This window comes from Microcaecilia unicolor, chromosome 10 (genome assembly GCF_901765095.1).
Source record: "Microcaecilia unicolor chromosome 10, aMicUni1.1, whole genome shotgun sequence".
Lineage (NCBI taxonomy): Eukaryota > Metazoa > Chordata > Amphibia > Gymnophiona > Siphonopidae > Microcaecilia > Microcaecilia unicolor.
This window is the reverse complement of record NC_044040.1, coordinates 146,137,905-146,160,102: the sequence shown is the minus strand read 5'-3', so window position 1 is coordinate 146,160,102 and position 22,198 is coordinate 146,137,905. Positions and strand designations below refer to the sequence as shown.

Here is a 22,198-nt window from a genome sequence, read left to right as displayed (position 1 = left end):
GTGAACTCATAAGTGAAGCAAGCACCAAATTTAAGTCCCATGAAATAGGTGGCTTTTATATTGGAGGCTTTACATGAAGCAGACCTTTCACAAAACAAGCAGATTCTACATTCTAATAGAAAAGATTTGGAGATCAGGGGTGATTTAAGTGCTATAGATATAGTAGTTAAGAGGACACATGATAGGATAATGACTGTAAATAATATACCAGTTTGAAAATCTTTTCTACCTGAAATCAACTTTTTCTCAGCTTCAAAATGCTCTTGAAGGTAATTAAAATGATCTCTCTGTGCTCATGGTGATATTCAAGTACAATTCTTGCACTCCTTTTAATCATGGTCAAAAGACATAAGAGTATCGAGATTCTGGATCTTTCCTACAGCATGTCAGGCAAGGTCTAAACCCCTTTTTTTAAATATATCAAATACATTAAGAAAACACTGAAGAAACACAACATTGAAGAAAAGAGGCTTTGATGAGAGCTTTGTTTTGCATTCATTCAGCAAAGCAGATAAAACTGTGCATGAGAAAGGCTGCATATGCTCAGAACTTTTCACTCTAAATTCTGAGCTCTGGGAGAACAGTTGTCCTGGCACTGTCGGATGGCATCACTCACTTGTGTGTCTGACTCAATCCTGTCTGTTGACAGAAAAAAAAAAGGGGGGGGGGGGTCCTGTTTGCAAAATTATTCTTCAAGGGCAGCTAAGTGCCTTTTATGTAAGAAACAAGGTTAAATCCTACCCCTTTTCTCCTTAAGGTTAAAACTGCCACTCTGTGAAGACAATCCTCCAGCCCCCATCATGTCTCTTGTCTTTTTATTGTTGTTTGTTTTGTTTTATGTTAAATATGTTTATGGTCATCACACACATTCAAAGAATACGATTCCAACAGAAAATATACATCTAGAATTATCAAGTATCATTTGAGTAATGACAATCTTTTCAAAAGTTCCCCATACCCCTCACCCAGCCAGAAAAGAATGCAGATACTCCTGTTGAACAAGAAACGGAAAGTATTTATGTTTGGGTTTTTTTAAACAAAAGTGTGAAAGACATTTATGTTTAAGGCAAAGGGATGTGCCCACCCTGCTTACCATGGCCTTGCACCAAAGGCAGCGCCAGTCCTGTAACCTGAGGACACTACCGCAAGTTTTATCACACACCATGCACTTAGCACTGACTGGAAGGTTCCCTTCCAACCATTGGTGAGGCATAGAGATCTGAAAAGAAGCAGATAGTAACATGAAGATCCAGAGGAGGACATGTCCCTCACACTACACAGACATCAGTCATTGATTCCGTCTTCCCTAGCACTCAACTGCTGATATAGACAAAGCAGTCACTGATTGCATCTTTCCCCACTCTCCTTTATCCCCATTTTCTCCTTCTCAAAATCCTATGCCCGACACATTAAAGATAGAGGAAGCAGATCAGCATCTCTAGATACTTCTCTCACACCATTAATCATAGCCCGTGGTATACAGTGATCCAGCAGACCTTGGGAAGGGAAAAGGATCAGTGTCAAAGAATGTCAGGAGAGACCAGGGCCAATCCAGGAGTATCAGACGCTCCAAGCAAACTTTCAGTTGTGCACACTTCCCCCCCCACCCCAGAGATGGCTCAAGGCCCTATCACTCTACATCTCTCCTTCCTCTCTATATCTCTTGTCAACTCCCTCCCCAGGTTAGCATTTCCTTTTCCCCTCTTCCAGGTTGCCAACATCTCCCCTTTTCCCATCTATTCCCTCCTAGACTGCCAGCATAGTCCCTCCCACACTGCTAGCATCTCCCCTTTCTCTGTAATGCCCTCCTTTCCTCTCCCCCCCACTCTTTTTTCCCCACTTCTGGTCCACTGCCAATGCTCCTCTACTTCCTCCCATGCCACCCCAAGCTTAATGAAGATTGAGTGCTACATGAGTCCTTTAGGTACATGCTTGTGGTGAAGCACTGTCATGTCCTACTCCTATCCAATACGAATTCTGCTTCAGAAGAGGGGGGAGGGCCAGGACAAGGCAGCACTTGAGTGCAGGCCTGTGCTTACAAAGCTTGTACAGTGTTCACTCTTCTTTAAGCTCAGGGCTGGCACAGGAGAAGGTGGGGGGGGGGCGGCAGGCCCAGCAAGGAAAAGGCTCTCACATACTGGAGCCGCGCTTCTACCCCTAAATGCTGCCACCCTAGGTGTACACCTAGTCCATCTATTTGCTGGGCTGGTCTGGGAAAGGCAGGAGCAGAAAGAAGATTTTGGAGAATCTCATACCCCATCTTCATCCTCGATGATGTCCTTCCCAATAGAGGCCAGTGTAGTCCACTTGCAGTTATTAGTGGCTCTGACTGCGCAGCGCTTGTGAGCTTTGAACTTGCACACTAGGGCAAAACAAAACAAAAAAAAACACGTAACCCTGCAGCCTATACATCTAATATCCAATCAGCCAAGCAGAGACATCTTAGCATCATCCTTCCAGACAGTCTTCCTACTCACACAGCAACAAAATCAAAATCCACACATGGGAGCAAAATTAAGCAGCGTAAGAGCAAAACATCCATAGGTCACCTGCTTTCCATAAAGGGGTAGATGCATCAAGCAAACGTAAAAAAATCAGAAACGTTAAAACCTTTACCGAATTTCAAATAACGAAGCATGCTCCAAAAACACAGCCCCAAAAAGTTTGGTGCGGTATTGGAAAGAACGATGCACCAATCCCCGTCGGTAATCGGCTCGTAAAGCATGCGCAAAGCAGCCAAGCGTTATGCTGGCTGCTCTGCGCATGCCAGAAACGTTCAAAACACAGTCAAATCGCCCCCTTTTGGGGTCGTCGCTGCCATTCCCCTCCTCCATCGGGCCCCCCTTCCTCTTACTGGGCCCGTGCAGCGCCTCTCTCCTCTGTCCGAAGGCGCTGCACGGGCAAGAAGAAAGCTGAATCAGCTGATGCCTGCCTTCGCGATGGCGCGTCTTTCTCCTGCTGCGCCCGCCCCTGTCTGACGTCAGTAACCTACGTAGGTTACTGACGTCAGACAGGGGCGGGCCCAGGAGGAGAAAGACGCTCTATCGAAGCTAGGCGAAGGCAGGCATCAGCTTTCTTCTTGCCCGTGCAGCGCCTTCGGACAGAGGAGAGAGGCGCTGCAAGGGCCCGGTAAGAGGAAGGGGGGCCCGATTGAGGAGGGGAATGGCGGCGACGACCCCAAAAGGGGGCGGGGCACGGACGGAGGATGTCGGGAGGCGGAGCTGAGGTGAGAGAGTAGTGAGGAAGGGAGGGGGGCAGGGGCTTCTAGAAGTTTGCTTTTTCGGGGTGGGGGGAGCGGCGGAAAGTGGGGAGCAGCGGGGGGGGGGGGGGGGGGCAACGCCGTCCGTACAGGACGCTCCTGATGAGCGCCCTTGCCCCCTCCCGATCCTTTTTTTATTTTTATTTTTTTATGTGTTTTCTGAGGTCCTTTGGACCAATCACAGCGCTTTTAGCTCTGCTAATGCGCTGGGATTGGCTCAAAGTTTGTTTATTTTTTCACTTAACACTTTTTCCTGGCACAGAGCTGTCCTAACGAGAGGTCCAGACCTCTCGTTAGTTTTCCTGCCTTTTTCCTGCGTAAAGGCAATCGGAAAAGGTTAGTGCATGTCGTTTCAATGGGGTTTTCACACTAATTGCTCATCTCCATTCCGTTTTCGTTAGCTGCTACTACCGTCGAAAAATAGGCTTTAGTGCATGGAAAGGATCGGAAATTCTTCCTTAAGGGCTCATTTAACGATGAAAAACGTTTAGTGCATCTGGGCCAAAGTCTCCAGAGGTGGGTCAATGTATAGAGATGAGGCAGAGCCTGGTACATAGAGCACTTCACAGTAACAAACTGTGCTATCAGGACTCACCATAACAGCTACTCACTCCCACACACTAAAATGATAGGGCACATTTAATACAATGGGCATCAACTGAAGCTACTCTAGGCTGACTGCTATAAAATGAAGTGTTAATAAAAAAAAAGTCACAGTTTTTGACCTGCCTTGTAACCTTCCATCAGACAGCCAAAACCAAGAGGTCTATGATACTTATTGCAATCATAAAATGTTTTTTAGCCACAGTTTTTACTCTAGCAGACAAATGGCCACTCTACTAGAGAAGAATGCTAGTGTGGCTTTGAATTGATAAGCAGAATTATTTACCTTTAAAGGGGGATAAATATGCACAAGTGGATGACATCATCTGACAATACCAACATGTATAGATCTGTCTCTCAAGGGGCCAAAACTCTGAAATATGTCCTTTCATATATTATTTTTCTTTTTACTTTTTTGCACTATATTACTTTATTGCTTATTTATTAATCTTCATCAATTTTAAAGATTCCCTAATGAACTCAAACAATAAACTCAAAACCTTATGACAAAATTTGTGTGGGGAAAAACCATTCAACTGTAGCACATGAATGAGCACAGGTTCAATATTCAACATAACAAGATGGGTGCTCCATTAGTAGCACACAGCGCCACTTTTCAACATAAATTTGAAGACTTCAGGTCTGTAGTCATCGCCAGGTTGCCTCCCAGTAATAGGGGTGACAACAGTGATATGAGGCTAACACAAGAGCAGCAATATATTTTTCATTTGAAGGCAGTGGAACCTGGGGGATTGGACAACATGGTTGAATGGTCAGTGTTCCTTTAATTGTGATTGATCCATTTGTGCATGTCTTGGCATTCATTATATTTAAGAAAGCCGTTGTGGATTTTAAAGAGAAGATCTGAAACAGGAGAATGCAATGAATTTGGTGAGCATAATCTTAAGCCATGATTATAAAACTATATACAGCACATATTTTATGTTTATGGATGAAAAGAAGTGATTGTGATTTTTGTTCTAGAGAGCAAGATCCTAAAGGACATCCCCTGAAGAAGCGAGGGTGAAACGGGTCCCCATCAGGATCGTCCACTAGAGAGATAAGTGCTTCTTCTCTTTCCCGCATTCACATATTGTTTGAGTTCATTGAGGAAACTTTCTAAGTTGATGAATATTAAGAAACAAGTAATAAAGTAATATAGTGCAAAAAAGTAAAAAGAAAAAAATATATATGAAAGGACATTTTCCTGAGGTCTTTTCTGAACTAATGATTGAAAACAGCTGGAAAGGGTTGGTGATATTCACTGCTCCTAAAAAGAAATTTGTCTCACAGTAACTGAGGCTCTTTTTTTTCTGAACTGTTTGATTCTTGAGTGAAGTTATCAAGCAGTGCATTATTTTTCATATTGAAAAGGCAACTGTACCATGCCTTCATGGTTATATTCTGCTAATACGTTAAACGATTAACTGGCTTTCTTGAAAGGATTATATAAACTTTGGATGCATGACTAGGAAGAAAAACACATACTTATATATGCAATATTACAATTCGTCATGTACAGCCACAAAACAACCTTTTAGGGTGGATAGTGTTCACAATGAGCTCCTTTTATTATCGACCAGACAGAAGAGATAAGAGTTTTCAGTTTTAAAGTCGTCACAAGAACAAAATATAAGAAAATCTCTCCAGGAAGATTCACAACAGCTGAAAGGTACTCATTCTTGGAACTGTAGTTTTCTGACTAAGCAATGTAAAGTCCAGATAGGATTCATTTGCAATATGGGAATCCCACGTCATTGCATGTCATTATCAAATGCAAATGAAGAACAGGATCTCCCTCTACACACCTTCAAGGTCACTAAGGTCCTTCCAAGGATCCTCCACTTTTTAAGGCACGGCCTATCCAACTGGAACAACTTTAGACTTTTACAGATTGACTATGCATAAGTAGTCCATTATTTTTTAATAAGCTTCTGCTACTGTTTTCAATAGCATTTGCCATTGTTTTAGGTGAACTAAAACAGCAGAAAGTTCCACCTTACTGGCTTCAGCCCCCATAATGGGCTAGACAGGCTCATGCCATCTCCTGATCTCAATCTAACCTCCTTGGTCTAACCCATCTCGTCTGTCCATATGTCCCAGCTACATTTGCCTCATCTGCTACCTCTTAAGATGTTACATTTTATTATGCCGACTTTCTAAACATCAAATCTATGATAAATTAATTTTCTGCCATTCTGCCTATTATGGTGTGAATCATTTGTATTCAGATATTTATCATGTTTCTATTATATGAACATATTACCACCTTTTAATGTGTATATTTCTGACACTATATCATGTTATTAATAGGCTTGAAGTAGGCTATGAAAACTGTAAAGCTGTTTATAGCTACTCTGCAAGATGTTTTAGATCTTTCATTTGTAATTTTCCAATCTGGGTTTTGTAATCTTTTCATTCATTTTTATTCTTTAATTTTTTTAGGGCTGCATTTTGATTAAAATTTGTAATCAATTAAGTGCGCAATTAAAGGGTATGTTGTTCCTCACCCCCTTGGAGCTCCTTGTGACACTGGGCAATGCAGGGTTTTGTGATGTGCCCAGTCACAAGGAGCTGCATTTGGAAAAAAATAAATAATTAGCAGCCCTATATTACTAGAGTTTAATTTAGCTATCTCCTAGTTTACCTCATTGTTTTAACTGTGTTTTACATTAACATTTAGTCATTTTACTATTGATGTGCTATTAATATAATGTAAGTTGTTTATGTCAGGCTATACTTAATATATACCACCTTGGGAGAATTTTTTCATAAATGCAGTCAATAAATCTTAAGAAATAAATAATAAATGGGATGGAACACCTTTCACAAAATCCAGAACAGTAGAACCCCCCCCCCCCCCCCAGTGCATAGTAGTATTAGCAGTAGAAGAATCTCTTCAAGGAAGGGAGGAGGAGAATACATACCCTCACAAGACAGCCCATGTGAGGTGACCCCAGACAGCGCTTCCCTGCACACATTGCAGTATGTGGGTCGAGCATGAGAGCAGGCGTACCAGTTGTGCATCCCTGAGAAATGATCCATACTGTATTGGGTAGACTGGGAATAAACATAATATTAACAGACTAACAATAAGTAAAACTTTCAGGTCAGTTTTCAAAAGGTTTAACCCCACCCCATCTAATTAGCTAAATTTACCCTCAGATTCACAAGGTTGCCAACTCTAAGAGGATCAAAAAAAGGGCAGTCCCAAGGGAATTCCTGAAAGTGACTATTTATTCTAGTTTACCAATCTGAATGGTTTGTTCTCAGCTAGTAACTTAGCTGGTAAGCACTCACTGGCTAAATTTAGGTGGCAACTGCACGAAATAGCTGCTCTAAGTCCAACCAATTTAGGATAAAAAATTCAGACAAGACCTAATTTTGGCTAAAAATATAGCTAAACAATGTTGTTAACGTTAACTAATCATTTTTGCTGGTGAAAACTGACCCCTTCATAGCCAAAAATATTCAAAGAGGATTGTTACTACTAAAAGGCAAAGTTTTCAAAGATCCTGCTCTACTTTGGGGCCAACAGAAGGGTCCTTATCAGGGCTGTCCTGAACATTAGGCAGATTAGGAATCCACTTAAATCAGCATAATTATTTTTTTTTTTTTTTGGGGGGGGGGTCAACAACTGGAATGGTGGTAATTGCCACTAAACAAAAGTCAACATGGTTGGTGCAGGACTTCGAGCATTCATGTACACTCAAGGTCTTTTGCCTCCAACTCCCTCCAAAACAGAAGACAGGGCTTTAGCATGCGTAGATCCTTAAGGCCCTGTAGACACTTGTTTAATGTCACAGACCCAGTCAGACCTTGCAGCATCGGTACAGCAGGAGCAACTGTGAATGAGAGGAGGGGGTGAGGTAGGCCCAGCAGGAGGAAGGGGAGATGGAGAGATGCTGGAAACTGAGGAGGAGGAGCAGATGCTGAACACCTTGGGGAGGGGCAGGGAAAGAAAAGGTGGATGCTGGGTGAGGGCTAGGGAAAGAAAGGGAAGATGCTGAATACCTTTGTGGGGAGGAGATAAAGGGCAAATGCTGGACCCTGGTGGGGGCTGGAAAGGGAAAAATAGATGCTGGACTCCTTGGGGGAGTATGGGGAGGGGCCTTGAGCCACCCTGTAGGTGGGGCGGCATCACTGAAAGTTTGCCTAAGGCATCAGATACTCTTGGGTTGTCCCTGACCCTTGTTGTATCTGATGAACAGACCAAAATATATTACCAGGCTATTTCCTGTGTTCTGAATATGAAAATTGACTGAGTGAAGCAGCAGTAAAACAAAGCAGACTGGTTTGATTGTTAAAGCAATGTTTTGTGTCCACTGTTTCTAGATTGTGGAACCAGTAACTAAGAAACATCAGTGTTGTGTCCAATATTAAACTGTTTAGAGATTAATTGAGATGATGGCATTTATAAGCTTTAGATATTTTAGAGGTTAATTTATGTTTTGGTGGGATGAAGTATTTAAAGAGAATGTTGTATTTTAATATTTTAATTGTGTTGTATGCTTGATTGTGTTATTGTGCACACTATGTTATGTTTATTTGTAATTGATTGAATATTATGTTATTTCATCAAAATGTTTTATTTGAAGACTTCTGTAAAAGCCAAGGTGGTGAAAATAAACCGTAACATTCGCTCCCTAATTCTATAAAAGTCAACAAAAATTGTGTGTGTGGGCGTGCACCCAATTTGCATGGGAAATTTAATTGAATAACAAGCCAATTAGTATTAACTGGCATTTTAACAAGCAATTATTGACACTAACTAGATTTAATTGGAACTTACGTGTATTAAAAAAGGGGTGCAGAAATGGGAGGGTCGTGGTACAACGGGGGTTTCCACGCTTTACGCACGTGATAAAATAATGTGGATATATGCCTAATTTAGGCCTGTACATTTGCACCACATTTCAGTTGGTGCAAATGGCTGTACCTAAAGTTAGGCACAAGTCCTGGGTGTAAGCACTATTCTATAAACTGAGCCTAATTTTAAGTGCAGCTTAAAGAACAACATTTTTTTCTGTGCTATTTTTTGGCGCTATATATATAGAATTTAACCCTCAGTGTGTTCTTTGGCAGTAAGCAACTGATGGAGGGATTATATATAGGTGAAAGGAAGAACTGGACAGATATAAGCAGCTTAAAAGAACTAGAAATGTATCAAATAGTGTATCACAGGCATATCTTTACCTCAAAGTGCTCCCGATTCTGTACAGTCCTTAATGCCGCGATCCAGTCCTCCATCTCTTTCCGATTATCTGCACTAAGGATAAGTTTGCGACACGGTGTAATAACCTGAAAAGAGAAAGGAGAATTGTCATCAGCACCTGAATCTATGAAGGGCCTATTCAGCCTTAGAGGGGAGGTGCCATTTTCTATAACACCAAGATCAGCACTGAAATTACTGCTATCCCTCCCTGAATATATCAATATTCATCACTCTTGCCTCCACCCCCCCCCCCCCAATTCTCTCCCATCAAACACCAATAGCAAAGCATTAACATTGCTAACTCAACGTGTCACAGAAACACTCAACAATTATACTACCCACCCTGCACAAGTGTTAATGATGTTCACCCTGTTCACCCAATCCGCTGTCAATGCCATCACACTAGAGGTGTACACGGGGACATAATCTGGCCCCCTTTCCACCCCCCATCCCATCCTTAATCAATGGTGGAGGAGTAGCCTAGTGGTTAGTGCAGTGGACTTTCATCCTGGGGAACTGGGTTTGATTCCCACTACAGCTCCTTGTGACTCTGGGCAAGTCACTTAACCCTCCATTGCACCAGGTACAAATAAGTACCTGTATACATTATGTAAACCGCTTTTAATGTATTTATTTATTTAGATTTTGCTCAAACCTTTTTCAGTAGTAGCTCAAGGTGAGTTACATTCAGGTACATTGGATATTTCACTGTCCCAGGAGGGCTCACAATCTAAGTCTGTATCTGAGGCAATGGAGGGTTAAAGTGACTTGCCCAAGATCACAAGGAGCAGAAGCAGGATTTGAACTGGCCACCTCTGGATTGCAAGCCCGGTGCTCTAACTACTAGGCCACTCCTCCACTCCAATGTAGTTGCAAAAACCACAGAAAAGCAGTATATCAAGTCCCTTTCCCTTTCGTTTCCATCCCTACCCCATCTCTATCAAACTTCTGCCATCCCCTCACCATCCCCCCCCCCCCCAGTTTTCTTTCCCATCCCAACCCACATTTAAAAGATCTTGTAAATTCAAACAAAACATAAAATGTGTCCTATAACTTGTTAACATTTAACAAAAAATAATAGGGATTATTTTGTTAAATATGCAAAAAAAACATATTCTTATTATTAGCATTGCCTTCTTAAGTATCAAAGTCGGGAGTGGTCCCGGAGGACTGGAGCAGAGAAGATGTGGTCCCTCTCCACAAAAGTGGAAGTAATACTGCTACTACTTATCGTTTCTATAGCACTACTAAACGTATGCAGCACTGTACACTTGAACATGAAGAGAGTGTCCCTGCTCAAAAGAGATCACAATCTAATCAGGACAGATAAACAGGACAAATAAGGGATAAGGGAATTAGTAAGGTAGGAATGATAAAACATACATGAGTACTATACAAGTGAATAGGGGTTAGGAATTAAAAGCTGCATCAAAAAGGTGGGCTTTTAGCCCAAATTTGAAGATGGCCAGCAACTGGGCTCAGGAAGTCTATTCCAGGCATATGGTGAAGCAAGATAAAAGTAATGGAGTCTTGAGTTGGCGGTGGAAGAGAAGGATACAGATAAGAGAGATTTACCCAATGAACAGAGTTCCTGGGGAGGAGTGTAGAGAGAGATAAGAGTGGAGAGGTACTGAGGAGCTGCACAGTGAATGCACTTGTAAAAGGAGTTTGAACTGTATGCGGAAACAGATTGAGAGCCAAAGACATAACTTGAGGAGAGGGCTAATATGAGCATAGTGACGCTGGCAGAATATAAGTCGTGCAGCAGAGAGATGGTTTAGTGGGAGACCTGTGAGAAGCAAGTTGAAATAGTCTAAGCGCGAGGTGATAGGAGTGTGGATAAGGGTTTTGGTAGTGCACTCAGAAAGGAAAGGACGAATTTTGGTGATATTATAGAGAAAGAAATGACAGGTTTTAGCAGTCTGTTGGATATGTGCAGAGAAAGAGAGAGAGGAGTCAAAGATAACTCCAAGGTTACAAGCTGATGAGACAGGGAGGATGAGAATGTTATCCACAGAGATAGAGAATGGGGGAACAGGAGAGGTGGGTTTAGGGGGAAAGACAAGTAAGAAAGAGGTCAGTAAGTCTAAATTAATGGAAACACTTTTAAAGCAGAGAATTGTATAGTTTTTGGAATCCAATGGATTACAGGACCTGAGCAACATTGTTTCACTAGAGGCAGGTCTTGTCAGACAAATCTGATCAATTTCTTTGACTGGGTGACCAGAGAGTTGGTTTGAGGGAGAGCGCTAGATGTGGTGTATTTAGATTTTAGCAAAGCCTTTGACCCGGTTCCGCATAGACAACTAATAAAAAAACTGAGTGCTCTCGGTACGGGCACTAAAAAGTGACTGATTGGGTTATGAACTGGTTGAGTGGGTGACAGAGGATAGTGGTAAATGGAGCTCATTCTGAGGAAAAGGATGTTACCAGTGGTGTGCCACAAGGCTCAGTTCTTGGGCCGGTTCTTTTCGGCATTTCTGTATGCAATATTGCTGAAGGGCTGTCTAGTAAGTTTTGCCTCTTTGCAGATGGTACCAAAATCTGCAAGAGGGTAGACACGCCTGATGGTGTGGATAACACAAGGAAGGACTTAGAGGCAGATGCACTAAAGCTAAATGAGCCTTTAATGACCCTCAAACGAGGAAAATTTGATCCGTTGCATGCATCAAAGGGCTTTTACCGAGGAAGCCAGCAGCTAACGAAAACAGAATGGAGATGAGCAATTACTGTGAAACCCCCATTGAAACGACATGCACTAACCTTTTCCGATTGCCTTTACGCAGGAAAAAGGCAGGAAATCTAACGAGAGGTCTGGACCTCTCGTTAGGACAGCTCTGTGCCAGGAAAAATCATTAAGTGAAAAAATAAACAAACTTTGAGCCAATCCCAGCGCATTAGCAGAGCTAAAAGCGCTGTGATTGGTCCAAAGGACGTCAGAAAACACATCAAATAAAAAAAATAAAAAAAGGATCGGGAGGGGGCAAGGGCGCTCATCAGGAGCGTCCTGTATGGACGGCCTTGCCCCCCCCACCCCCGCTGCTCCCCACTTTCCGCCGCTCCCCCCCCCCCCCCCGAAAAAGCAAAATTCTAGCAGCCCCGGCCTCCCTCCCTTCCTCACTACTCTGTCTCCCCTCAGCTCCGCCTCCCGACATCCTCCGCCCTGTGCCCCGTCCCCTCTTGGGGTCGTCACCGCCATTCCCCTCCTCCATCGGGCCCCCCTCCCTCTTACCGGGCCCGTGCAGCGCCTCTCTCCTCTGACTGTAGGTTACCGATGTCAGACAGGGGCGGGCCCAGGAGGAGAGAGACGCGCGACAGAAGCTGGGCGAAGGCAGGCATCAGCTTTCTTCTTGCCCGTGCAGCGCCTTCAGACAGAGGAGAGAGGTGCTGCACGGGCCCGGTAAGAGGGAGGGGGGCCCGATGGAGGAGGGGAATGGCGGTGACGACCCCAAGAGGGGACGGGGCACAGGGCGGAGGATGTCGGGAGGCGGAGCTGAGGGGAGATAGAGTAGTGAGGAAGGGAGGGGGCCGGGGCTGCTAAAGGTACGTTTGCTTTTCTTCTTGCTTAATTTAGAATGCAGGGGGAAGTGGGGCGGGGGGGAACGGCGACCACGGGTGGGGGGGGGGCAAGGACGGCCATACAGGACGCTCCTGACCAGCACCTTTGCCCCCTCCCGACCCTTTTTTTTTATTTTTGTTTTGATTTGGGAGCCATGTGCTTGTGATTTGACTGTGTTTTGACTGTTTGTGGCATGCGCAGAGCAGCTAACATAACGCTTGGCTGCTCTGCGCATGATTTGGGGGCCGATTAACGATGTGTATTGTGATTCTTTGATACATTGTACGTTTCAATACCGATCTCAGCATGTGTGACTTTTTTTTTTGGTGCATTTTTCGTTATTTTAAAATCGTTAGGGACTTTAACGACTTAGATTTTTTTACGTTTGGTTGCTGCATCTGCCTCTTAGCGAAGCTAGAGGATTGGTCTGTAATTTGGCAGCTTAGATTTAATGCTAAAAACTGCAGGGTCATGCATCTGGGCTGCAAAACCCCGAGGGAACAGTACAGTTTAGGGGGTGAAGAACTTTTGTGCAAGAAAGAGGTATGGGGCTTGGGTGTGTTCATATGTGATTATCTTAAAGTGGCTAGACAGGTAGAAAAGGCAATGGCGAAAGCTAGAAGTGATGATGCCCCTGTATAAGACTCTGATGAGACCTCATTTTGAATATTGTGCACAATTCTGGAGACCACACCTTCAAAATATATTCACAGAATGAAGTCATCCTGATAGCGGCTATTAAAATGGTCAGTGGTCTTTGTCATAAAGCGTATGGAGACAGACTTAAAGATCCCAATATGTATACTTTGGAAAAAAGGCAGGAGTGGAGAAATATGATAGATACATTTAAATACTTCCACGGCATAAATACACAGGAAGCAAGTTTATTTCAATTGAAAGGCAGCTCTGGAACAGGGGGGGGGGGGGGGGCACAGGATAAAGGTGAAAGGAGACACAGACTCAGAAGTAACCTGAGGAAATACTTCTTCAATGAAAGGGTGATGAATTCGTTGAACACCTTCCCAGTGAAAGTGATAACGAGATTAAAACTGTATCTGAATTCAAGACAGCTTGTGACAAGTACATAGGATCTCTAAGGGAGTGATAGGGAGAGTAGATGGCATGGATGGGCTGACTGGATAGGCCATATAGTCTTAATCTACCTACATTTTTTTATGTTTCTATAATGTTCTTGCAGTCCATTATTTCAAACTATGTAAAACTAATTAACCACCTACAGAATCAGTTCTGTTCTACGTTTCTCAATTGTTTTTCCTACAACTGGAAAATATCACTCTGATGATGTGCTGGTGGCAAAAGTTCCAAGCAGAAGTGTTTATAGGGACACGATCTGGTCCCTGTCCCCACTCAATTCTTTTCCATCCCTACACAATCCCCATTATATTGCTACTGTCCCCTCATCATCTCTGCAGATTTCATGTTGTCCCTGTTCCCATGCACAGATCTACATCAGACACCGCCTCTCACTTGAATGTTATCTCCCTCACTCTATCTGATGCCATAACATCCACCTCCTTTTCTTGAATGTTATTTCCCTTGCTCCTTCTGATGCCATCACACCCACCTCCTCTCATCCAAGTGTTCTCTCCCGCTCCTCCTTTCACAGTCAAAATATTCTATTAGCTTTAAGAGAAATTCCTTCTCTAGCTGACCAAACAAATAACTATACAATAAAGATCTACAAGTCAGGAACAGTGCTGGAAAATTAAAAATAAGGCAGAGGCCTGTCCCACCCCTCCTCAGTCTATAGAGTGAGCTTCCTCTGCACTATCAGTTCCCACCTGAGATAAAACACAGAGGCATGAACAGATGCCAAAGCTCCAGAAAGGTGTTAAAACCCTCAGGCACAGTTTCAAAGACTCGTGTCCAGCACCAAAATTAACACCGTTGCATTAAGGGGGTAACTTTATAAGGCATTTACCTTTTATAAAACTGCCTGGTGTATTGGTGCTTAAAAGTTATGCACATACAACCTGTGTGAATATAGGTTTGTCCAACCTGGTCAGAGTCATTCCTGGGGGATGGGTTCCCACTTATGCACGTATTTTATAAAATAGAGACATTGGGGTTCATTTTCAAAGCACTTAGACTTACAAAGTTCCACAGTAACATATAGAACTTTGTAAGTCTAAGTGCTTTGAAAATACTCTTCATAAGGACCTAAAATAAACTAGTTAATTTGTGTGTGCCAATAGTAGGTACATAAGCCAACGTGTATTTTCCATGGAGTAATTTTAGAAAGGGAAAGTATGTGCATACTTTCCCTTTAAAAATTAATGTTAACCATGTGAATTCCTGCTGTACAAGTTAGGCAGCCAGTTATAAAATTATCCTTTAAGATGGTAATTTGCAAAGCCAATTCTACAAGTAAAACAGAACAAAAGCATGTGTGGACTGCCATTTTGTTCATACTTTTATGCAGAAGAGGGAGGATGGCTGGAATTTTTTTTTTTTTACTTTATATTTATTGTTTCAGTATTTTCATACAAAGAATTAACACACAAACAGAAAGCAAACAAAAATAATATAACTTTAAAGGAAAAAACCATCAGTAGATCACAAAAAAAGAGAACCAGTCCCCTCCCCCCAGTATATTTCCAGAAAATCCACAAAAGGGGGAGAAAAGCCCTTAAAAGAACCTAATAATATAACAAAAGAAAGCAAGTAGAAGGAAAACAATTTAATAGATCAGATGATACATATTTCTACATTCCTGCGGTATACAACTTACACTGCGCTGCTAAAATTATTAGTGTTTCCCAGATCTCTTTTAGTGTCTATCAGGAAACAATTTTGAGGGCTTCTAAACAACATATTTTGTAGAGGAAACAGTAATCAACATTTAGAAAGAAAACAAATCACAAAGATGGCTCCTAACAACAATACTTGTAGGCGCATAGCCAGGAACTTCTTCCTACGTTCCTGCAGTGCTTTACAAACATGAAATAAGCACGTTTTCTGGCTCAGAAACTATATGGCCCTAGTCTAGAAATACAAACACAGTATGTTGTCCCAGTCATGGTGGCCAACACAGTCGCCCTTTTGGCCACCTTTTCTACATTTTTCTCCTAGAAAGATGATAGGTCCCAACTCAATAGAGGCAACCACTGTGGCTCTCTCATCCTCTCCACTAACTTTTCCAACTTCTGTCTGGGAAGAGAGATAATAGATTCTGCTAAGGACAGCCTCTCTTGGACCCCAACAACCTCTTTCAGATTTCTCTTGAACACATTGAGAGGTGATATTGAAAAAACACTCACTGATTTAAACCTTTATTAGAGGGAGGTCACGTGATATGACGATAAGGGAAAGATTTCTTTTCTTGGTGAAACAAGCCATTCTCACCAAATGTGAATGCCGGCTGTCTTACTGTCTGGTAAAGCTCATTATTCATAGAAGGAAGCACTACCAGTAACCTGGCACAAGCAACTGACTGTATAGCAGCTAAGACCCAATGTAAAGTTGAAGCAGACTGAGGCCAAGTTGGAGGAGTCCCTGGCAGGAAGCCCTTGAGTTGGTGATCAGAGTGCCCTGGTGGACAAGTGTTCACGGCAGTGGTGAAAGCGCTGGAAGATAAATTTGACCTCCTATATGGAAAGCTGGAGTGCATGGTGCAGCTGTTAGAGAAACTTCCAGCAACAGTTTGAGGTGGAGGAAAAGCAAGTGCCATCACTGGAAGATGCCAGAGGACACGGACATTGAGCTTTGACAATTGAAAGAGGCAATAGTGAAACATGCTGAAAAGCTCAATGATACAGAGAACTGAAAGAGATGAACAATCTGAAGTCTTAAGACAAAACATAAAAGGAAGCGAACGTCATTGATTTATTGGAAAGTAACTAGCTCATACATACAGATAAAAGAATAAGATCCATTCACTCAACCTACTGAATGTCTAGGTACCCTCTGAGAACCCTGAAGATCCCATCACGCACTACCTAAGAAGGCAAGTTTAAAGAAATGAGATTTTTAACTATCTTACATTTTTTTCAAACTCCCTTCAGTATGAAGAGTAACAGGAAGTTGATTCCATAAAAAGGTGCCTAACCAAAAAAATGCAATCTCGAGTGTTTGTCCAGCGTACCCTTGAATCATCAAAGGACCTTAACGTTGTACTTGGAGTATAGGTACCTTTAAAGCAAATAAGTAGGTAAGTGATCATAAAAAGCCCCATGTGCCAGTACTGTATCAATATCTTAAAACAAACCCTATATCTAATTTGCAACCAATGAAAATGTGTAAATAATGGGGGTTACATGAGCTTTATGTCTTGGCATTACCAACTAATCTAATCATTATATTCTGCAGGGTCTGCAACCATTTCAAGCTACAATTAGGTAATCCTGCACAGACCATGTTACCATAATCCAATCGGGTAATGAGGAAGGCGTGAATCAATGAATGTATTGTGTCCTCTTCCAAAAATCTTTTGGAGAATGCAACTCCCATAAAACACGGAAATATATCTTCAAAACATTTGAAATCTTGTGAAAAATTCAACTGACAATCACTTACCACTCCCAAACATCTGGAAGAATCAACAACATATCGGTTCTCAATCTGGATAAGAAGGCATTTTCTGTGATTCAACAGGCAGTAGTTTTACCCATATTAAGCACTAAATGATTTTCCACAAGCCACTGTGAAATTAATTTAAACTGTTAAATTCGGAAGGGGATTGTCTCTTGTTGAGTTGCCAGTGTTTTTGTCCCAGGGCTGAACTGGGCAGGAGATACTTTTAAACATATGTGAGGAGAATTGTCTATGCTGGAAAAAAGTTATATGTTGTACTAATTATGTTGGCTTGGTGCAAGAGCTTGGATGGGGATGGGGGTGTGAGTGGTCAGGGGAGGGGGAGGTTTTGGATTGCATGGTAAATTGAGAATTGGAGGGCAGGGCCAAAACAAATCATATGTGACAGCCATGAATCAAGAGAGTGAAGGGGGATGGATACGGGAGGGTGGATGGGACAAAAGGGGCAGGCAATGCTGGGGGGAGGGGAGTTTACCTGGGGGGGTATGGGAAGCTTTGGAAGTATATGAGGAATTATGGTCCAGGGTAGGGTATATAATTACAGGCTCTGGGAAGGAGGGTCCTAGGCTGAAGGGAGTTCTCTGGATCACAATACAGGTTTGTGTGAATTGACTCTGCTATGTCAGGGGTGGGATGAAATGTAAAGGTTTTATATTGCTACCCTGGAATGTTTGTGGTAAGCTGCGGACATGGTTTTCTTGCAAGAGACACACTTCACTGATACTGAGTACAAGAAACTAAAGAGATGATGGGTGGGAGAGGTTTAAGAGGCATTCTCTGAGGGGGAAATGGGCAGGAGTGGCCATACTATTGTGCAAGAGTGTGAATTTCAAGGTGGAGCAGACTAATGAGGGCCCACTAGGCCGTTATGTGATTATAGTAGGGAGACTGATGGAAAAACAAGCTGCCCAAATAATTATGATCCGTCTTTATATGAGGAGGAAGAGTTGGTGTGCTGTCTCTCTTCCCTGGGGACATCATACATCATTATTTACTTATTATGGTGTTGTTTTAATTATGTGCTTGAGGATATTATGGACAGGTCCTCTGACGGTCAAGGTAGTGTGTACTAACTTATTGTTATTCCAGGGAGGGGGGTCTCTCTTCATCTGATAGGATTAACTGACAGTATATGTTTTTAGTGCTGGAAGGTTTGGATTAGATGGGTTATTTCTAAAGTCAGTATCAGGAGCCTAAGGGGGCTGCTCTGGTTAATGGTGCGACAATTCGGGCCTTTGACATCCAATATGGCACCAGGCAAGGTTGCCCCCATCCCTCCTACTATTTCTGTTACTACTCTACTGCATCAGAAGGAATGAAGGGATCAGGGGAGTGCGAATAGGGGATCAAGAGTTAAGCTATTAGTGTTTACCAATGATTTGTTGGTGCACCTGTTTTCATTTTTTATACTACCAATGCATAACTAGGACGTGTACAATCTAATATTTTAAAACAACAGAAAAGGAATTCCATTAGCCTAATAGGAAAGAAGACACCATCCATACAAGAACATTTACATCAATTAAGCATGTTTGATCTATTTTTACTGTACACCTTGAGTGAATTCCTTCAAAAAGGCGGTAAATAAATCCTAATAAATAAGTAGTGTTTATGCCTGTATATCTAACTGTAAGATATCTAGTCCGGGGAGGGGGGTTGCTATGCGGAGACTGCCTTTCAAATCCAGAACAGTCCTTGCCTCACTTAATGCAAGAAGTGATAGAATTCAGCAAATTTTCAGGTTTTAAACTGACCTAGCCAACTCAGAAGCACTTGCCCTTTTTGCTTTGTGGTGGGAGGTGAAGTCCTTTAAATACCTTGCAATTATTCTACTAGTGAATACGTAGCATGGACTTTCAGCTGGAGTGCTGGCAGAACCTGTCCTTATTATTAGGGGGAAAAGTGTTTTTGTTTAAGATGATACTTCTTCCCCGATGGTTATATCTCTTGCAGCTTCCTAAGGAGAATGTTAAGTTGGTGGACCAGATAGTAAATAAGTATCTTTGGAATGGGTAGGGAACATATATACTTTTGGAAGGGTTGAAGGGTCCCAATCTAGAGAGAGTAGAGGACTGCCTGATCTTAAGTGCCCCCCATCCCCCCCCAATAGAACCATCCAGAGAAGCCCCAAGCCAGCAACATGGTGGCCAGAGATCTGACAGACCTCCAGTCCCCCCCAACCCCCCTACACAAGTTCACAGGGGGGCTGAAGATCTGGTGGATCTCCAGCCCCACCCCCTTTCAAAAAGGCAGTGCACAGCCCTGTCCAGTGCATCATGGTGGTGAAGCCCTGCTCAGAGCACTGGCAGGGCTGTGCACTGCCATTTGCAAGGCAGGGCTGGAAGAGAAGGGAGTGTACTACTCCCTCCTCCTCCACTAAGGTACAGTGGGGGGCAGGTAAGGGAGCCATTAGACCATCAGGTTGGGGGGCTTGCGTTTGCAGCCCACTGGGCCACCAAGTCTTTTTTGGGTGCAAAGGGGGGTTGGGGGGGGGGCTGGAGATCCAGCTCCCAGTATTACTGGTTTGGGGTGGGGATGGGGGGCAGTAGGCCACCAGAGCCTTGCAGTTGAGCTCGGACCTGTCAAACAAGTGCGGGAGGATTGTGCCTGAGGGCATGCTCAAGCACAATCCTCCTGCACTTTTACCCTATGAAAAGAGACAATAGCATTCTTAAATTTGCATGCTATTATCTCTGTTCATAGGGGTGGTAAAGCCCCGCGCTGTTCCAGCACTATTTTTGATCATCTGCAACTGAGTAAGGATTGGATAACAATTTGGTTACAGCACTTTATACCTTTCACCAAACCAAGCCATTATAGTGACAGTCCTGGCCTAGGAGACCATAGATGCCTCCAGAACACAGTACAGCGAAGATACTTATCTGTAGCAGATATTCTCCGAGGACAGCAGGCTGATTGTTCTCACTAATGGGTCGGCGTCCATGGCGGCCCAGGAACGGAGCATTTTTCCCAATAAAAATCTACAAAGCTTTATGACAGCTTCTGGAGCACGAGGGACTTGCACCGCACATGCACGGCCATCTTGCCGCCTCAGTTATATCAAAAAGCAAATAATGAACAACAAATCCAAAAGGGGAGGTGGGCGGGTTGGTGAGAACAATCAGCCTGCTGTCCTCGGAGAATACCTGCTACAGGTAAGTATCTTCACTTTCTCCGAGGACAAGCAGGCTGCTTGTTCTCACTAAAGGGTTATACCTAGCACCCCAGGCTCACTCAAAACAACAAAGAAGGTCAATTGGGCCTCGCAACGGCAAGGACATAACAAGGATTGACCTACGAAGAAAACAGCTGAGAGTGCAGCCTGGAACAGAATAAAAATAGGTCTAGGGGGGGTGGAGTTGGATTCTAAACCGACTGCCCAAACCGACTGTCGCGTCGGGAATCCTGCTGAAGGCAGTAATGAGATGTGAATGTGTGGACTGATGACCACGTTGCAGCCTTGCAAATCTCTTCTATACTGGCTGACTTCAAGTGGCTCTATGAGCCGTGACATGACCCTCAAGAGTCAGCCCAGCTTGGGCATAAGTGAAGGAAATGCAATCTGCTAGCCAATTTGAAATGGTGCGTTTCCCAACAGCAACTCCCCTTCTGTAGGGACCGAAAAAAAACAAACATTTGGGCGGACTGTCTGAAGGGGCTTGTCCGCTCTACATAGAAAGCCAATGCTCTCTTGCAGTCAAATGTATGCAGCTGACGTTCAGCAGGACGGGTATGAGGACGGGGAAAGAATGTTGGCAAGACAACTGACTGGTTCAGATGGAACTCCGACACCACCTTCGGCAAGAACTTAGGGTGAGTGCAGAGGACTACTCTGTTGTGATGAAACTTGAGGTAAGGAGCATGCACTACCAAGGCTTGAAGCTCACTGACTCTACGAGCTGAAGTAACTGCCACCAAGAAAATGACCTTCCAGGTCAAGTACTTCAGATGGCAGGAATTCAGAGGCTCACAAGGAGGTTTCATCAGCTGGGTGAGGACAACATTGAGATCCAATGACACTGGTGGAGGTTTGACAGGGGGCTTTGACAAAAGCAAACCTCTCATGAAGCGAACAACTAAAGGCTGTCCAGAAATAGGCTTACCCTCTACATGATAATGAAAAGCACTAATTGCACTAAGATGAACTCTTACGGAGTTGGTCTTGAGACCAGACTCTGCAGACTCTGACAAGTGTAGAAGGTATTCAAGCAGGGTCTGTGTAGGACAAGAGCGAGGATCTAGGGCCTTGCTGTCACATCAGATGGCAAACCTCCTCCATTTGAAAGAGTAACACCTCTTCGTGGAATCTTTCCTGGAAGCACGCACGACTCGGGAGACACCCTCAGAAAGACCCAAGGAGGAGAAGTCTACGCCCTCAACATCCAGGCCGTGAGAGCCAGAGACTGGAGGTTGGGATGCAGAAGCGCCCCTTCGTCCTGCGTGATGAGGGTCGGAAAACACTCCAATCTCCACGGTTCTTCGGAGGACAACTCCAGAAGAAGAGGCAACCAGATCTGACGCGGCCAAAACGGAGCAATCAGAATCATGGTGCCTCGGTCTTGCTTGAGTTTCAACAAAGTCTTCCCCACCAGAGGTATGGGAGGATAAGCATACAGCAGACCCTCCCCCCAGTCCAGGAGGAAGGCATCCGATGCCAGTGTGCCGTGGGCCTGAAGCCTGGAACAGAACTGAAGGACTTTGTGGTTGGCTCGAGATGCGGAGAGATCTACCAAGGGGGTGCCCCACACCTGGAAGATCTGTCGCACTACACGGGAATTGAGCGACCACTCGTGAGGTTGCATAATCCTGCTCAACCTGTCGGCCAGACTGTTGTTTACGCCTGCCAGATATGTGGCTTGGAGCACCATGCCGTGACGGCGAGCCCAGAGCCACATGCTGACGGCTTCCTGACACAGGGGGCGAGATCCGGTGCCCCCCTGCTTGTTGACGTAGTACATGGCAACCTGGTTGTCTGTCTGAATTTGGATAATTTGGTGGGACAGCCGAT

The 22,198-nt window shown here is 43.7% G+C and overlaps 1 protein-coding gene across 1 annotated transcript in view; it reads right to left on the bottom strand.

The window, feature by feature from the left end:
• Nucleotides 1–22,198, bottom strand: part of DGKD (diacylglycerol kinase delta) — a 327,912-nt gene that overhangs the window by 139,150 nt on the left and 166,564 nt on the right. Inside the window, 4 exon segments of the mRNA XM_030217200.1 lie at nt 1,094–1,219; nt 2,256–2,362; nt 6,790–6,922; nt 9,059–9,163. Of these exon segments, the coding sequence (XP_030073060.1) occupies nt 1,094–1,219; nt 2,256–2,362; nt 6,790–6,922; nt 9,059–9,163 (471 nt within the window).